This window comes from Pongo abelii, chromosome 20 (assembly GCF_028885655.2).
Source record: "Pongo abelii isolate AG06213 chromosome 20, NHGRI_mPonAbe1-v2.0_pri, whole genome shotgun sequence".
In the NCBI taxonomy this organism is placed as follows: Eukaryota; Metazoa; Chordata; class Mammalia; order Primates; family Hominidae; genus Pongo; species Pongo abelii.
In genome coordinates, this window is record NC_072005.2 from 12,205,921 (window position 1) to 12,222,730 (window position 16,810).

At 45.9% G+C, this 16,810-nt stretch overlaps 1 protein-coding gene across 1 annotated transcript in view; it reads left to right on the forward strand.

The window, feature by feature from the left end:
• The first annotated feature begins 2,105 nt into the window (after window positions 1–2,105).
• ZNF136 (zinc finger protein 136) overlaps window positions 2,106–16,810 on the forward strand; it is a 28,689-nt gene continuing 13,984 nt past the window's right edge. The window contains 1 exon segment of the mRNA NM_001131362.2: window positions 2,106–2,225. Coding sequence (NP_001124834.1) covers window positions 2,223–2,225 — 3 coding nt within the window. The 5' untranslated portion in view covers window positions 2,106–2,222.

Consider the following 16,810-nt stretch of genomic DNA (forward strand, 5'->3'; position numbering starts at 1 on the left):
GAATAATTATCTGCCAGTTTTAAAATCCACTTAAACTGTCTTGAAATTTTTCTCTTCTACTTTATGGTAAACACAGGAGGAAAGCAGGGACTCTGCTGGATTCTCATTCGAGCACTGGGATTGAGGGTGTTTGCCTCATGGAACTGAACAATGTGGGTGAAAAGCAGGTGAAAAACTTGCAGGGGCAGCATAGCCTGAGGCCGGTGATCCACACTAAGACCAATCTGGAGCCTGCAAAGGGAGGGAAAGGGAGCTCCCCTGATTGCTTCCTGGGCAGCCTGCCTTCCCCTGTAGGTAGCCTCCAGCTGCTCAGAACAGCTCCAGGAGTGTGGATTCTGAGAAGCTGCAGAGCCCTGGAAAGCAGGAACTTCACAGGCAAATGCACATGCGGGTTTCTCTCCTTTCTGAGGTTGTACCTTTAGTTTCCCAAGGTAGTTTTCTGGAAAACATTTTTTTTTTTTTTTTTTTTTTTTTTTTTTTTTTTTTTGAGACGGAGTCTTGCTCTGTCACCCAGGCTGGAGTGCAGTGGCGCGATCTCGGCTCACTGCAACCTCTGCCTCCCGGGTTCAAACGATTCTTGTGCCTCAGCCTCCCCAGAAGCTGGGATTATAGGCGCCTGGCTAATTTTTGTAATTTTAGTAGAGACAGGGTTTCGCTATCTTGGCCAGGCTGGTTTTGAACTCCTGACCTCAAGTGTTGGGGATTACAGGCATGAGCCACTGTGCCCGGCCTTGATTTTTCTATGTATAGAGTTGCTGCAGTCAGGCTGTCATTTGTATATATGAAGAAAATATGTAAAGGTCATATTTAGAGACTCATTTAGGTAGCGTTCCAGAGAAATGGTTTATGAGCTGGAGAGGTCGGAACTTCAAGGGGCTTAAATTGACCACAGGTGAGAGTTTTCTGCTGGTGTAAATTATTAAGGTATTGAAGGAGGGAGCGTTCCCACATTGTGATGCTGTGACAGGAGGGCATGTTGAGCTCCCAGAGTTAAATCCTTAGGTTTCCTGCCTCATCACCAGGGTCTAATGTACTCTGTGGCTCCACTTCAGCAGTCACTGACTCTTAAGCTTGGGAATATGTTTTACCTTCTGAATTCGTCTTTTCCTTTTTAAATGTTCTGAAGTGCCCTGCTTATCTGAGCTAGTTCACATTTTCGCTTTACTTCCCTTTTGATTTCTTTACAGAATATTACGGAAATAGAACTTGTTTTTCCATGCATTTAATAATTTTATTCACTTGTTGGCAGTTTTTTATTTTCTTGGGTGAAAATGAGTAGATTGATTTGGGAGGCCAAAGTGGGAGGTTCACTTGAGGCTAGGAGTTCAAGACCAGCCTGGACAACAAACAAAATCCTGTCTCTACAAAAAATTAAAGAATTTGCCGGGCTTGGTGGCATGTACCTGTAGTCGCTACTACTCAGGGGACCGAAGCGGAAAGTTCGCTTGAACCCAGGAGATGGAGGCTGCAGTGAGCTATGATCATGCCATTGCCCTCTAACCTGGGTGGCAGAGCTAGACCCTGTCTCAAATAAATAAATAAAGTAATAAATAAGTAAATAAAGTAAAAAATAAGAGAGAGAGAAAGAGGTATGGTATGAGAAAGCCTTGGGCACGCTTCCCATATCCTCATCCCAAATTTCCGATCCCTGGGAATATCACGCCCTTTCTTCTGTTCCAGTCCTGCCTGGAACTCCCTGCGCACACCTGTGACTCCTCATGCAAGAGGTAGATGAAGAAACGACCCACTGAGTACAAGAAGTATCTCCTTTGGTAAACCTGGATTAAGTTCTGCTAAAATGCAAGTATCTCCCAACTCCCCATCCCCCGCAGACCAAGTACAGTGAAGGGGACGAGGGGAAGAAGTCCATCCTGCGTTTGAGGGCTGGGGCCAAGAACCCTCATTCCCGCTTCACTCATCTGTGCTTCACATCTCCTGTCATTCACATCTGTCAAGATGTAGGGGGCAGAGCCCGAAGCTGTACCCAATCAGGGGCGCCGGGGCGGAGCTCTGCGATCGGCCCAATCAGGCGCGCCGTCGGGGACGCAGCTGCAGACGTTCAACCTTCTCGCGGGATTTTCATTTCTCGCGTCTGCCGTACTTGGTTTCGCTTCGCTGTTCCCAGAGGCCCAGAGTGGCTCGCCTGGAGACTCTGTGGCGCCGTTCCCTGTACCTGCCTTGGGATCCGGAGGGAGGAAGCCGGGACACCCGGGAGTTAGGAAATGGTGAGTGTGTCGGGCCCTGAGTCCCGAGACAGGGAGGAGGGGCTGGTTGGACGACCGGAACTGGCTGTGGCGGGGCCCGGGCCTTCCCGTGGGCGACTCTGGGTCTGCGTACCGAGTCCCTCTGGCGCAGCTGAGCCCTTGGTACCCTCGGCCGCAGGGTGGGGCTGGGCCGGTAGCCGGGACCCCGGGCGTCCTTGTCCCGCCCTGTGCCGCGATTGCGGCCCCGGCCTGGGAGCCCCAAGTCTCTCCAGATTGTGCGGGGGCCACGCGAGGGTCATGGTGTGGGGGAAATCCTGACTTGTGCTTGGAAGGAGCTGTGGTCTATGAGGTTCCCAGTTCCTTTTCTCTCCACAGAGGACACCCGTTTTTCCCTGAGTTTTCTAAGTGTATGGGATGCAGGGTCCCAAATCCTCACTCCGTCCCCCAGCCTGCTGTTTCCAGGGCTTGCAGTAAATCCCCAAATTTCCGGTTCTCTTTTCGCTTTTCCAAACGCCACCCTCTCCCCTTCCATTCACGACAACATTAGCAACCGTTTCTCCTATATTCTACATTTCAAACATTGTGCTTTCGTTGTTTATTTTTCAACAAAGCAATGGATTACTCTTTCATCAAGATTTGTTTTCTGTTCATAGCCTTGACAGTCCGCTGTAAAAAACCTTTGTGCTTGTCTTTTTATCTTCTCTATGCACGGATACCTCATCAGAATGTCTTTGAGTTGAGGTTCCTCTTCGGAATCTTTACAGGGTGATATGCCTTCAGCGCCCCCTCCTATTTATTTTTTCCTGGTTCTGGGTTTCAAAACTGTCTGGGGCTGACTCAGGCTGCCCACAGCTGCCAAGTCTCTTGGAGGGTCTAGTGAATATTGGGTCTTGGGTGACTCTTCCCAGAGAACAGTTGAAATAGAAGGCTGGGAGAATGCCCTGGGACTAGGATAAATCTAGCATACCCTGCTTCTAAATAGCCAACCCCTGGGGGCACTCAGCTTTTCCTCCCCCAACCCCAGTTTCCATCCTTTGGAGACACATTGGTGGTCAGCCAATCAGATGCTGGTATTGAGGATTGAGAAAAGAAAATTTTTTGTGTGTTTTGAAAGAGTCTCGCTTTGTCGCCTAGGCTGGAGTGCAGTGACGTGATCTCGGCTCACTGCAACCTCCAACTCCTGGGTTCAAGCGATTCTCCTGCTTCAGCCTATCCTGTAGCTGGGACCACAGTTGTGCGCCACCACTCCCAGATAATTTTTTTTTTTTTTTTTTTTTTTTTGAGACGGACTCTCTCTGTCGCCCAGGCTGGAGTGCAGTGGCGTGATGTCGGCTCACTGCAACCTCTGCCTCCCGGATTCAAGCGATTCTCCTGCCTCAGCCTCCCCAGCACCTGGGACTACAGGCGCATGCCACCACGCTCGGCTAATTTTTTGTATTTTTAGTAGAGACGGAGTTTCACCGTGTTAGCCAGGATGGTCTTGATCTCCTGACCTCGTGATCCGCCTGCCTTGGCCTCCCAAAGTGCTGGGATTATAGGTGTAACTGCAGCCGGCCTCAAAAAAATAATTTTCGTCTGATAAATGTGGGTCCTTTTAAATGAACGGGCACATAGAGACATTCAAATGATACAGCAATCACCTTCTAACTCCCTGAAGCTATGAATTCATCTTTTGAAACTGCTATTGCCACAAATAGGTATAATTAACTTACTAATGCAGCATGGGACACTGGAACCCACACCCTATAGCTTAACAGTGCATAGCCACGTGCTTATCAGTGTTACTTCTGTAAATCAGTGAGAATTCCTGACAAACAACTTTGTATCAGCCCACATCCTGTCCCCCTTTTTCAGGCACTTTGGGTCATATTTTGTGCTTCAGCCTCTACTTTTTAGGGAAAAGATGGAAATTAGTCCTGTCCTTTGAATTCTCTCAGCCTTGTGAAGGGAGAAAAACTATCTCAGCAAGGTAGTGGAAGAACCTGAAAAACAAAATGCACTTCGGGTACACAGTGGGGCATAATGCAATGTCTCTTGGGCGGGTGGTCACTGAGCATTTCAGTGAGCACGATGGGGGTAGAGAGATGTCCCAGCTGATAGACAGGATGACCTCCGCTGACACTGGAGTCAGATGAATGCCTGTATTCCAGGTCGGCACTGCTTCTCCCTGGGATTGTTGCCTTAACAAGTTCAGCTTGAGTATTTCATTTAGTTGAAAGTGCATTTTATCAGTAGAGCTTCATAGAGAAGATAATGTATTTCCCAAGAGGTAGATTTCAGGGGGAAAGAAATTAGTCTTATATTCCACATTTTAAAAATTCTTATTTTCAAGGGCTTGTATCTGTATTTCTCCATATTTTGGAGTAATTATCTACATGATATGTGTATGTGCTGTGGCTTTTCACCTAAGAAGCAGAATCTCATTCCAGTACATTTGAGAGTCATGAAGCCAAATCTTTGATGGTCTGTGTCAGAGACACAAAATCTACAATGTGTGTGTTCACAGTGGTGTGGATTTTATGCCTCAAGTCACTTAGAAAAGTGTCTTAGAAAACCTGGACAGTGCCCTTGTGTCTTCACAATAATTCTTTGTGTATTTATGGAGATGATTCTGTAATCTTTTGGGACATGGACCAATGTGTATCTCTTCATACTCATATTCTGCACCATCTGTATGTAGCACATCAGACTTAGCGGTGTGACCTTAAACTTTTTTAAAGAAACTGGAAGGTCAATAAAATTTAAACTGCTGGCTGGGTGCGGTGGCTCACGCCTGTAATCCCAGCACTTTGGGTGGCCGAGGCAGGTGGATCACCTGAGGTCAGGAGTTTGAGACCAGCCTGGCCAACCTGGTGAAACCTCGTCTCTACTAAAAATACAAAAATTAGCCAGGTGTGGTGGTGGGCGCCTATAATCCCAGGTACTCAGGAGGCTGAGGCAGGAGAATCACTTGAATCCAGGAGGTGGAAGTTGCAGTGAGTTGAGATCGTGCCATTGCGCTCCAGCCTGGGTGACAGAGCAAGACTCCGTCTCAAAAAAAAAAGAAAAAAGATTTAAACTGCTTAACAACAATAACAAATTCCTATTTTCTTTTATTCTTTTCCAGATCATGTGTAGTATATGTGTAGTATGTTTGTCAGATATGTGTTCTGTTGGGTGACCTGAAGTGGAATTCCATTTCATGACTTAACCTTGAGAATATTATCAGGGAAAAGAAATGGGGGTGGGGAGAACCAACTCTCCTATTATGGCTTCAGAAAAATGAATATGGTTTCCCAAGAAAGTTAGTAGATAAATTGGGGAATTACAAACATTCACCAAAACATCAATTTCTCTTGCAAGGTGGAGAATTTGTGACAGTGAATAACTGTTCTGTTTCCTGTTATTGGAACTTGGCAGATTAATTTTAAATCTTAGGGAACAAGACCTGGCAACAACTAGGAATCCTCTAATAGGATTTTTGTTTAGTAAATGATTTGTTATCATGGAAATGGTAAAGTGACATCTTTGTCTGAAAAGAGTAGATTCTTGTGCTTTTTCTGTTCAGCTATGATGTAAATGTGCCTTAATTTTCTTCCCTCCCATAAACATTAAGATTGATTTTGCTGGATTCATCAAACATGAGTCATCAAACATGGGTGTTTTCTTTAAATATCCACATGAGGTATGTAAAGGGAAGTGGGTAGCCTTGACTGGGGTGCGGAGGCCTGAGGCCAGCGACTCCAAACTGAGGCCAATCCAAAGGAGTACTGCATAAAGGAAGGCACCAACCGAATACAAGATCTGCAAAGATCTGAAAGTTTAGGCAGAAAAGTGTTTTCTTTCATAGGAAGGGGCAAACAAGATTAGAAAGAAGATGAGGAGGAAGAAGGCAGGATGGAGGGTGCAAAATCAGACCTAGATCAGAGCATGTTTTATTCTGAGGTTATTCTGTTCTTAGGAAGTGTTGCCTATTTGTTCAGGCTGAGAGTGGGTCAAAGTTAACGGCCTGGAGGAAATTTACAAGTCAAGGTCTTACATCTGTAGTTCTCTATATTTTGGAGTAATTATCTACATGATATGTGTAGGTTCTGTGGCTTTTCACCTAAGAAGCAGAATCTCATTCTAGTACATTGAAGAGTCATGAAGCCAAATCTTTGATGGTCTGTGTCAGAGACACAAATTTAAGGAATGTTTGGTTAACAAATGTTTTGTTCCCACTGATCAGTGAAGACAAAACTGTTCAGCTAATGTTTTATGAAGCAAAGAATGGGCATTCGTAAGCCTGATGCCATGGCTCACACTTGTAATCCCATCACTTTGGGAGGCTGAGGCCAGAGGATAGCTTGAGCTCAGCAGTTTGAGACCAGCCTAGGCAACATTGCCAGACTTTGTCTCAAAAAAAAAGAAAAGATAAGACCAGTTGCGGTGGCTCACACCTGTAATCCCAGCACTTTGGGAGGCCAAGACACGCGGATCACCTGAGGTCAGGAGTTCGAGACCAGCCTGACCAACATGGAGAAACCCCGTCTCTACTAAAAAAAATACAGGTGCCTGCCACCACACCCCGTCTCTACCTAAAACCTTTCTACAAAAGGCAAAAGCATCTAAGTCTGCCCCTCAGAGACTTTCCCAATTTGTACAATTTATTCTACAATTAAACTAATTCTGTGAAAGCAAAGCCAAACTGCCAATAATGTTGAGTTTTACTCAAGCCCTGTAATCCAGTTAAATAGATAAGGTCATAGAAATCACTGCCCTGTTAACCACTCAGTTCTTTCTGTTTTGCAGAAGCAGACTCATGCAGAGATACCTTTTCCATTACTTCATGGCCTTTTTTTTTTTTTAAATAACAAAGCCAGATACTGACTACAAATGCCCTTTTTTTTTTCTTTTCTTTTCCTTTTTTTTTTTTTTTTTGTGAGACGGAGTTTTGCTCTCATTGCCCAAGCTGGAGTGCAATGGCGCGATCTCGGCTCACTCTCATCTCCGCCTCCTGGGTTCAAGCGATTCTCCCACCTCAGCCTCCCAAGTAGCTGGGATTATAGGTGCAAACCACCATGCCCGGCTAATTTTTTATATTTTTAATACAAACGGGGTTTCACCATATTAGCCAGGCTGGTCTCCAATTCCTGACCTCAGGTGATCTGCCTACCTCGGTCTCCCAAAGTGCTGGGATTACAGGCATGAGCCACCACGCCCCCGACAAGCCCCATTTTTGACCACAGTAAAGGGAGAGAGGCTGGATATTGAGTTCTGTTAATGTAAAAATTCTGGAATAAAGACATTGGGAGAGCTTCGTGGTTGGTGAACACAGTGATGTGCTAGGAGGGTGGTACTCAAGTCCTGTAGGGAAGGGGGTCCTATACTCCCTTGCCTGGAAGGTCTAGTGAATATTGGCCCTTGTGTGACTCCTCCCAGAGGACAGTTGAAGTAGAGGGCTGGGGCCTTCCAGGGGACCCCCACTTTCCTGGTCCTATATATCTTTTCCATTTGGCTGTTCTTGGGTCATACTTTTTTTTTTTTTTTTTTTTTTTTGAGGTGGAGTTTCACTCTTGTTGCCCAGTCTGGAATGCAATGGCAGGATCTCTGCTTGCTGCAACCTCCACCTCCCGGGTTCAAGCAGTTCTCCTGCCTCAGCCGCCCAAGTAGCTGGAATTACAAGTGCCTGCCACCAGGCCCGGCTGATTTTTTTTGTATTTATAGTAGAGATGGGGTTTTACCATGTTGGGTCTCGAACTCCTGACCTCAGGTGATCCACCCGCCTTGGCCTCCCAAAGTGCTGGGATTATAAGGGTCATCCTTTATAACAAACTGGCAAACTTGTGTTTTTCTGAGTTCTGTTAGTAGTACTAGCAAATTATTGAAAGTGAGGAACGTTTGTTGGATTTATATGCAGTTGGTTAGAATTAAGGGTGCCTCCACTCCCCCGTGCTGTACCACCCTCCCAGCACATCAGGGCTGGGATTGGCATCTGCAGTGGGGGCTGTGTCCTGGGGTGGGCCCTGGACTTGTGGGGTCTGGGCTAATGCCAGGTGATGTCAGAATTGAATTACTGGATCCCCAGCTGGTGTTGGAAAGTTAGTTGATACTGAGCAGTCTCCACATATTTGTTGTCAGAAAAAATGACATCACAGGTCAGAACCTTACATCGACTCGGTGAGTGGTTGCTGGTGAGAATTAAGACCCTGGAGGAGGGAGCATTTCCACACTGAGGAGGGGACAGTAGGGTGAGTAGTGCTCTGAGGATTATATTTTCTAATTACTCAAATATTCCTCACTCATTGCCTAGGAGGAGCCACTCTGAGCCATATCTCCACAGTGAGAGTGTAGTAAACTTTTGAATGTGGGTAAAGGTAAACAAATAAGCCTTGGGCATTTCTGGCGTGTCTCCCTAATTTCACCTTCCTTCTCTGTACCCAGAGGTGACCACAGTACTGATTCTGAATTTTTTTTTTTTTTTTGAGACGAAGTCTCCCTCTGTTGCCCAGACTAGAGTGCAATGGAGCGATCTTGGCTCACTGCAAGCCCAGCCTCCTGGGTTCATGCGATTCTCCTGCCTCAGCCTACCGAGTAGCTGGGAATTACAGGCGCCCGCCACCACGCCCGGCTAATTTTTTTGTATTTTAATTTAATTTTATTTTATTTTATTTTTTTTTTTTTGAGACAGTCTCTCTCTCTGTCCCCCAGGCTGGAGTGCAGTGGTGTAATCTCGGCTCACTGCAAGCTCTGCCTCCCGGGCTCATGCCATTCTCCTGCCTCAGCCTCCCAAGTAGCTGGGACTACAGGCACCTGCCACCATGCCCGACTAATTTTTTGTATTTTTAGTAGAGACCGGGTTTCACACTGTGTTAGCCAGGATGGTCTTGATCTCCTGACCTCATGATCTGCCCACCTCGGCCTCCCAAAGTGCTGGGATTACAGGCGTGAGCCACCATGCCTGGCCATTTTTTTTGTATTTTTAGTAGAGACGGGGTTTCGCTGTGTTGGCCAGGATGGTCTCTATCTCCTGACCTTGTGATCCACCTGCCTTGGCCTCCCAAAGTGCTGGGATTACAGGCATGAGCCACCACGTCTGGCCTTTTTCTTTTTTCTTTTTTTTTTTTTTCGAGTTAGAGTTTTACTCTGTCACCGAGGCTAGAGTGCAGTGGTATGATCTTAGCTCACTGCAACCTCTTCCTCCTGGGTACAAGCAATTCTCCTGTCTCAGCCTTCCAAATATCTGGGACTACAGGTGCACGCTGGCACACCCAGCTAATTTTTGTATTTTTAGTAAAGACAGGGTTTCACTATATTGGTCAGGCTGGTCTCGAACTCCTGACTTCACATGATTCACCTGCCTCGGCCTCCGAAAGTGCTAGGATTACATGGGTGAGCCACCGTGCCGGGCCCTGATTCTGATTTTTTTGTTATTTATTTATTTATGAATGAATGAATGAATGAGACAAGGTCTGGCTCTACTGCCCAGGCTGGAGTGCAGTGGCACAATCTTGGCTCACTGCAACCTCTACCTTTCTGGCTCAAGCCATCCTCCCACCTCAGCCTCCTGAGTAGCTGGGACTATAGACGTGCACCACCACGCCTGGCTTATTTTTGTACTTTTTGTACGGATGGGGTTTTGCCATGTTGCCCAGGCTGGTCTCTGAGTCCTGAACCCAAGCAATCTGCCCTCCTCGGCCTCCCAAAGTGCTGGGATTACAGGTGTGAGCCACGGTGCACTGCATCTTTTATTTTTTATAGCTTTATTGTTGCTTTGTCACAGAGTTTTGCCACTTGTAAGTTTTCAGTAAGTTGATATTAATATGCTGAAAAGGTATTTTTGTGGTTTTTTTTTTTTTGAGACAGTCTCACTCTGTCGCCCAGGCTGGAGTGCAGTGGCGAGATCTCGGCTTACTGCAAGCTCCTCCTCCTGAGTTCACGCCATTCTCCTGCCTCAGCCTCCTGAGTAGCTGGGACTACAGGAGACCGCCACCATGCCCGGCTAATTTTTTTGTGTTTTTAGTAGAGTCGGGGTTTCACTGTGTTAGCCAGGATGGTCTCGATCTCCTGACCTTGTGATCCGCCCGTCTTGGCCTCCCAAAGTGCTGGAATTACAGGTGTGAGCCACCGCGCCGGCCTTTTGTGGTTTCTTTGCCTCAGTCCGTTGCACACATGCTGCTGTCTGAAGCTGTGGGTCACTCAGGTTACTAACCATTGCACTGCTTGATTTGAGTTGTTAGTATTTTATCTGTTGCCAACGTAATTGTTGTTTTTGTCTCCAAGTGCTAATGCTTCATAAACTTCTTTTTTTTTTTTTTTTTTGAGGCAGGTCGTCTTCTGTCACCCAGACTGAAGTGCAGTGGCGCGATCACAGCTCACTGCAACCTTGGCCTCCCAGGCTCAAGCAATCCTTCCATCTCACCCTCCCAAGTAGCTGGGACTACAGGCGTGTGCCGCACGCCTGCCTAATGTTTGTATTTTTTAATAGAGATGGGGTCTTGCCATGTTGCCCAGGCTAATCTCGAACCCTTGGGCTCAGTACTGGGATTATAGGCATGAGCCACTGTGCTCAGCCATGCTTCATAAATTTTTTTTTTTTTTGAGACAGAGTCTCGCTCTGTCGCCAGGCCAGGCTGGAGTGCAGTGGCGCGATCTCAGCTCACTGCAACCTCTGCCTTCTGGATTCAAGTGATTTTCTTGCCTCAGCCTCCCAAGTAGCTGGGATTACAGTCGCATGCCACCACACCCAGCTAATTTTTTTTTTTTTTTTTTTTTTTTTGAGATGGAGTTTCACTCTTGTTGCCCAGTCTAGAGTGCAATGGTAAAATCTCAGCTCACTGCAACCTCCACTTCCCAGGTTCAAGCGATTCTCCTGCCTCAGCCTCCAGAGTAGCTGGGATTATAGGCATGCACCACCACGCCCGGCTAATTTTGTTTTTTTAATAGAGACAAGGTTTCTCCATGTTGGTCAGACTGGTCTCAAACTCCTGACCTCAGGTGATCTGCTCACCTCGGCCTCCCAAAGTGCTGGGATTACAGGCATGAGCCACTGCGCCAGGCCCCACCCAGCTAATTTTTTTTATTTTTAGTAGAGATGGGGTTTCACCATGTTGGCCAGGATGGTCTTGATCTCTTGACCTCATGATCTGCCTGCCTTGGCCTCCCAAAGTGCTGGGATTACAGGTGTGTGCCACCGCACCCGGCCGCTCTGTAAGTTTTTTATACATTGGAAAAAAAATCCCTGGGATGTAGATTATAGATAAATTCAAATTGACTTGGGAATGCCAATGGAATATATGGATTAACCATCTGACCATGTATGCATGTGTATTTAGTCCTTATAAGTAGTTCTCTTTATTTTTCTCTGTGTGATTACATGTTGCTTTTTACACTAGGATTGAGCATTTTTTCTGTGTGGCCTTTCGTCTTCTGTAAAATAGTTTTCCGTCATCTTGTCACGTTAAAGTTATTTGTATATTTATTGCTTCATTTCTTCCCTTTTTTCTTTTTTTAACGTACTCTGTAGACTAATTCTTTTTCATTTGTAGGGATTGCTAATATTTTGTTCCAGGGAGTGATTTATCTTTTCACTCCATTCTACATTTTGATGGACTCTTTTAAATTTTTTTGTTCGTTTGCTTTTTTGGCCGCCTTCTGCATGCACCATCATCAGGGGTGGGGAAGGGTACTCTTCTTGATTTTAATTGAGTTGACTTTGGCTCTTCCTTTCAGGCCTACTTACTTTTCTTGTAAGAGAACACTCTAGGGAGTGTATATTTAGGGCAACTTGAATCTATGCTCCCAGGTTAAAGAACACTCTCCCTACTATGAAGTTGGAAAAAAAAATTGTAACTTATGAAAGTTTGCTACTTTTTAAAATTTTTAAATTTTTTATTTTCTCTCACTCTCTTTTTTTTTGGAGACAGAGTCTCGTTCTGTCACCCAGGCTGGAGTGCAGTGACATGATGTTGGCTCGTTGCACCCTTTGCCTCCTGGCGTCAAGCGTTTCCAGTGCTTCAGCCTTCTGAGTAGCTGGGATTGCAGGTGTAAACCACCATGCCCGGCTAATTTTTGTATTTTTAGTAGAGACAGGGTTCCTGACCTCAAGTGATCTACTTGCCTTGGCCTCCCAACATGCTGGGATTACAGACGTGAGCCACTGTGCCTGGCCTGCTTTTGTTTTTAAGAGGTTTGTGTTTTTCTAATTTGATCTTGTTTATAGCTGGAGACTGGCTAAAACTTTATCCCTGTCCTGGCGAGGCTCTGGGGGATTTCTTGGAGGATATTTACAATGTGCCTTTCAAGGGATATTTCTTCATTCTGTTGGAGGGACTTTTGCCTAGATGTTATACCCATGACCAGGTGTCCCTCTCACAGCACACTTGTTTGTACTAGCTCTGTACAAGCAGGCACCTTGTAGATCTTGTCTGACCATTGTCAGTTTAATTCTAGACTAGAGTAGCCACTAATCCGGTATCTATTAGTGGCTAATAAACACTACCACTCTGTTCCTACCAAGCGAGCCCCGATTATGATAGTAGTTAGGTTCAAATAGTAGTCAGGTGTGTCAGTTAGGCAATTAGGTGAGACTCAGAGGAGACAATTCAACAAACACAGGAAATAACAGGAGTTTATAACTTATAAATCCCAGAGGCCAGGTGTGGTGGCTCACGCCTGTAATCCCAGTACTTTGGGAGGGTGAGGCAGGTGGATCACAAGGTCAGGAGATCGAGACCATCCTGGCCAACATGGTGAAACCCCGTCTCTACTAAAAATACAAAAATTAGCTGGGTGTGATGGTGCGTGCCTGTAATCCCAGCTACTCGGGAGGCTGAGGCCGGAGAATCACTTTAACCAGGGAGTCGGAGGTTGCAGCGAGCCGAGATTGTGCCACTGCACTCCAGCCTGGCGACAGAGCGAGACTCCATCTCAAAAAAAAAAAAAAAAAAAAATCCCGAAGAGAGGAGAGTAGCATGCCTTGTAGGCTAGCAGGTAGGTGGAACTATTTGTGACACATACCCTCAGCCTGTCAGTGGGGAGCAAGGGAAAGAGAGGGAATTGCGGGCCAAATCCTTTATTGGGGTCCAAAGTGTTACCTAACCCAATTTCTCTTTGGGAGGTTTTAGTTGGTGTGTTTAGAAGAAGGAAGCACGAGTTACATGGAGTCACGCTGTGACTGCCAGGTGGTCACTGCAGCGTGTCTGTTCAGTCCATAGGAGTGTGGGTGTCAGTAGAAGAGTCAAGTAAATTGTATCTAGGTGTTCCTTAGGGAGGTGATCTGTAAGGCAGATGAGTGGATCAACCACATGGAGGAACTGGGAGGAAGCAGAGAACTGCAAATGGTGCCAAGGGTGATTGAGCCCTGCTTCTGGTATGAGAAAGTTAAGCCTATATTAAAAGGAATGACAAATGCCTGGGCGCAGTGGCTCACACCTGTAATCCCAGCACTTTGGGAGGCTGAGGCAGGTGGATCATTTGGGGTCAGGAACTGGAGACCATCCTGGCCAACATGGCGAAACCCCATCTCTACTAAAAAATACAAAAATTAGCTGGGTGTGGTGGCGCATGCCTGTAATCCCAGCTATTCAGGAGGCTAAGGCAGGAGAATCGCTTGAACGCAGGAGGTGGAGGTTGCAGTGAGCCAAGATGGCACCACTGTACTCCAGCCTGGGCAACAGAGTGAGACTCTATCTCAAAAAAAAAGAAAAAAAAAAAAGAACAAAAGTAATGACAAAAACCCCAGTTACTTTTGCACCAACCTAATAAATTGGATACTGAAGTAACATAAAATTATATGAATTCAGGATAACAGGCAGGTCTACAATTAACTGATTATTTTATAGAGAGATTGTGATTTTTATATATAATGGTGTATATATATATATTTTTTCATCCACAGTCCTTTCATAGCCTTTATTTCTCCCCAAGACAGGCCAAAATATACTCTGATCTTCCCCTGCCTTTCTGTCTTGGAGCTGGCCGTAAAGAAATTTTCTAACATATCTTGTCTCTTTGCAGGTCTTAAGACCCCCATTTCAGAAAGAATCCTACCCTCTACCCAGGAGGAAAGAATGTACACAGAGGCTAAGAAGAGTCAGCAGACAGGCCTTATTGGTTTTCCCACTCAATCTATTAGTATTAGTCCATACTCTTTTTGTCCAATTGCAGTTCTACGGGGTGTTCCATACTTTTATCATTCCTATTGAATGACGTCCGTATAAAACACCATGCTTTTATCATTCCTACTGAATGATGTCTGTATAAAAGGCCCAAGAGGATGGGGTATGGGGAGCTTCTGGACAGCTGAACTCAGGGAGGCTTTATTATAGGAAGGTGATCAAGAACTCATCCTCATGCCAGGAGCGAGTCATACCCTAACTCTACCGGAATGGAAGCTCCTGTGCTTGGGACCCTTGTAGACCTTGCCCTATACATCTCCACCTGGCTGTTTATTTGTAGCCTTTAAAATAGCCTTTATAATCTTGTAAACGTGTTTTCCCGAATTTTGTGAGCTGTGTTGGCAAGTTAATTGAGCCAAAAAAGGGTGTTATGGGAACCTCAATTTGAAGCCTATTGGTCAGAAGTTCCAGAGGCCTGGTCTTGCCACTGCTGTCGGATGCGTGGGGTCAGTTTTGTAGGACTGAGCCCTCAATTTGTGGCATCTGCTGCTGTCCCCAGGTAGATAGCTTCATAATCGAATTGGTTTGGCAGGCACCCAGCGGCTATATGCTGCACAATTGATTACTTGCCTTTTTTTTTTCTTTTTGAGACAGAGTTTCACTGTTGTTGCCCAGGCTGGAGTGCTATGGCATGACCTCAGCTCACTGCAACCTCTGCCTCTCAGATTCAAGTGATTCTCCTTCCTCAGCCTCCCCAGTAGCTGGGATTACAGGCATGCACTACCACACCTGGCTACTTTTTTATTTTTAGTAGAGACGGGGTTTCTCCATGTTGGTCAGGCTGGTCTCGATCTCCTGGCCTCAGGTGATCTGCCCGCCTCAGCCTCCCAGAGTGCTGAGATTACAGGCGTGAGCCACCACGTTTGGCCAATCACTTGCTTTTTGATGTGGAGAAATCCCCACACAGTTGGTCACAGAAGCCTTTTGTGTTGATTGTTGTGTTGTGAGGGGAATAGCAAGGTGTGTTTTTTTCACTTAGATGGTATGCAGAGAGTTGAATATTCTCTTGTAGATAACCATTTGTCCCTGCCCCTGTGTTGAAGTATCTGTCATCTCTATCCCTGCCTGACAATGCCTGCTCTGTCACAGGTTCTTGGGCCTTAAATAGATGCCCTTGTTTCAGATTTTGCTATTTTTCATTGGTCTGTCTGTCTGTCTCTCTGGTAATACCATACTCTCCTGATTACTATAGATTTCCAATCCTGATGTATGTTAGAGAAAGAACCTCCCTATCTTAGTCATTTTTGCCTGCTGTAATAAATAACCACAGACTGGATGCCTGAAACCACAAGTATTAATTTCTTTCTTTTTTTTTTTTTTTTTTTTTGAGACGGAGTCTCGCTCTGTTGCCCAGGCTGGAGTTCAGTGGCGCGATCTCGGCTCACTGCAGCTCCGCCTCCCGGGTTCACGCCATTCTCCTGCCTCAGCCTCCCGAGTAGCTGGGACTACAGGCACCCACCAACACGCCCAGCTAATTTTTTGTATTTTTAGTAGAGACAGGGTTTCACCGTGTTAGTCAGGATGGCTTTCTTTTTTTTTTTTGAGACGGAATCTTGCTCTGTTGCCCAGGCTGGAGTACAATGGTGTGATCTCAGCTCACTGCACCCTCTGCCTCCCGGTTCAAGCTGTTCTCCTGCCTCAGCCTCCCGAGTAGCTGGGACTACAGGCGTGTGCCACCACGCCTAGCTAATTTTTTGTATTTTTAATAGAGACAGTGTTTCGCCATGTTGACTAGCTCCAAGACAGAAAGGCAGGGTAGATTAGAGTGTATTTTTGGTTTCTATGGTCTGCCTTGCAGAGAAAAAAGAGCAAGTGGAAGGAGGTCAGCCGAAGGGCAGAGAGAGAGATTCTGTTTTCTTTCGGTTTTTTTTTTTGGGGGGGAGGGACAGAGTCTTGCTTTGTTGCCCAGGCTGGAGTGCAGTGATGCTATATTGGCTCACTGCAACCTCCACCTCCTGGGCTGAAGCAATTCTCTTGACTCAGCTTCCTGAGTAGCTGGGATTACAGGCCTGCATCACCATGCCTGGCTAGTTTTTGTATTTTTAGTAGAGACAGGGTTTCACCATGTTGGCCAGGCTGGTATCAAACTCGTGACCTCAGATGATCTGCCTGCCTCAGCCTTCTAAAGTTCTGGGATTACAGGTGTGAGCCACCGCGCCCGGCCTTGTACTTTACTTTTTTAGAGTAGTTTTAGGTTCACAGCAAAATTGAGCACATAATACAGAGTTCCCTTATGCCCCCATTCCCACTCAGTTACAACCCCTCCAGCTATCAACATTCTGCACCAAAGTTGTACATTTGTTACAGTTGAACCTATTTTGAGACATTATTGTCATCCAAAGTCTAGCCTACATTAGAATTTATTCTTGCAGTTGTACATTCTATGAATTTTGACAACTATACAGTGACATTTCTATTATGGTGTAATACAGAGTAGTTTCATTGTCGTAAAAACCCTCTCATCCACCT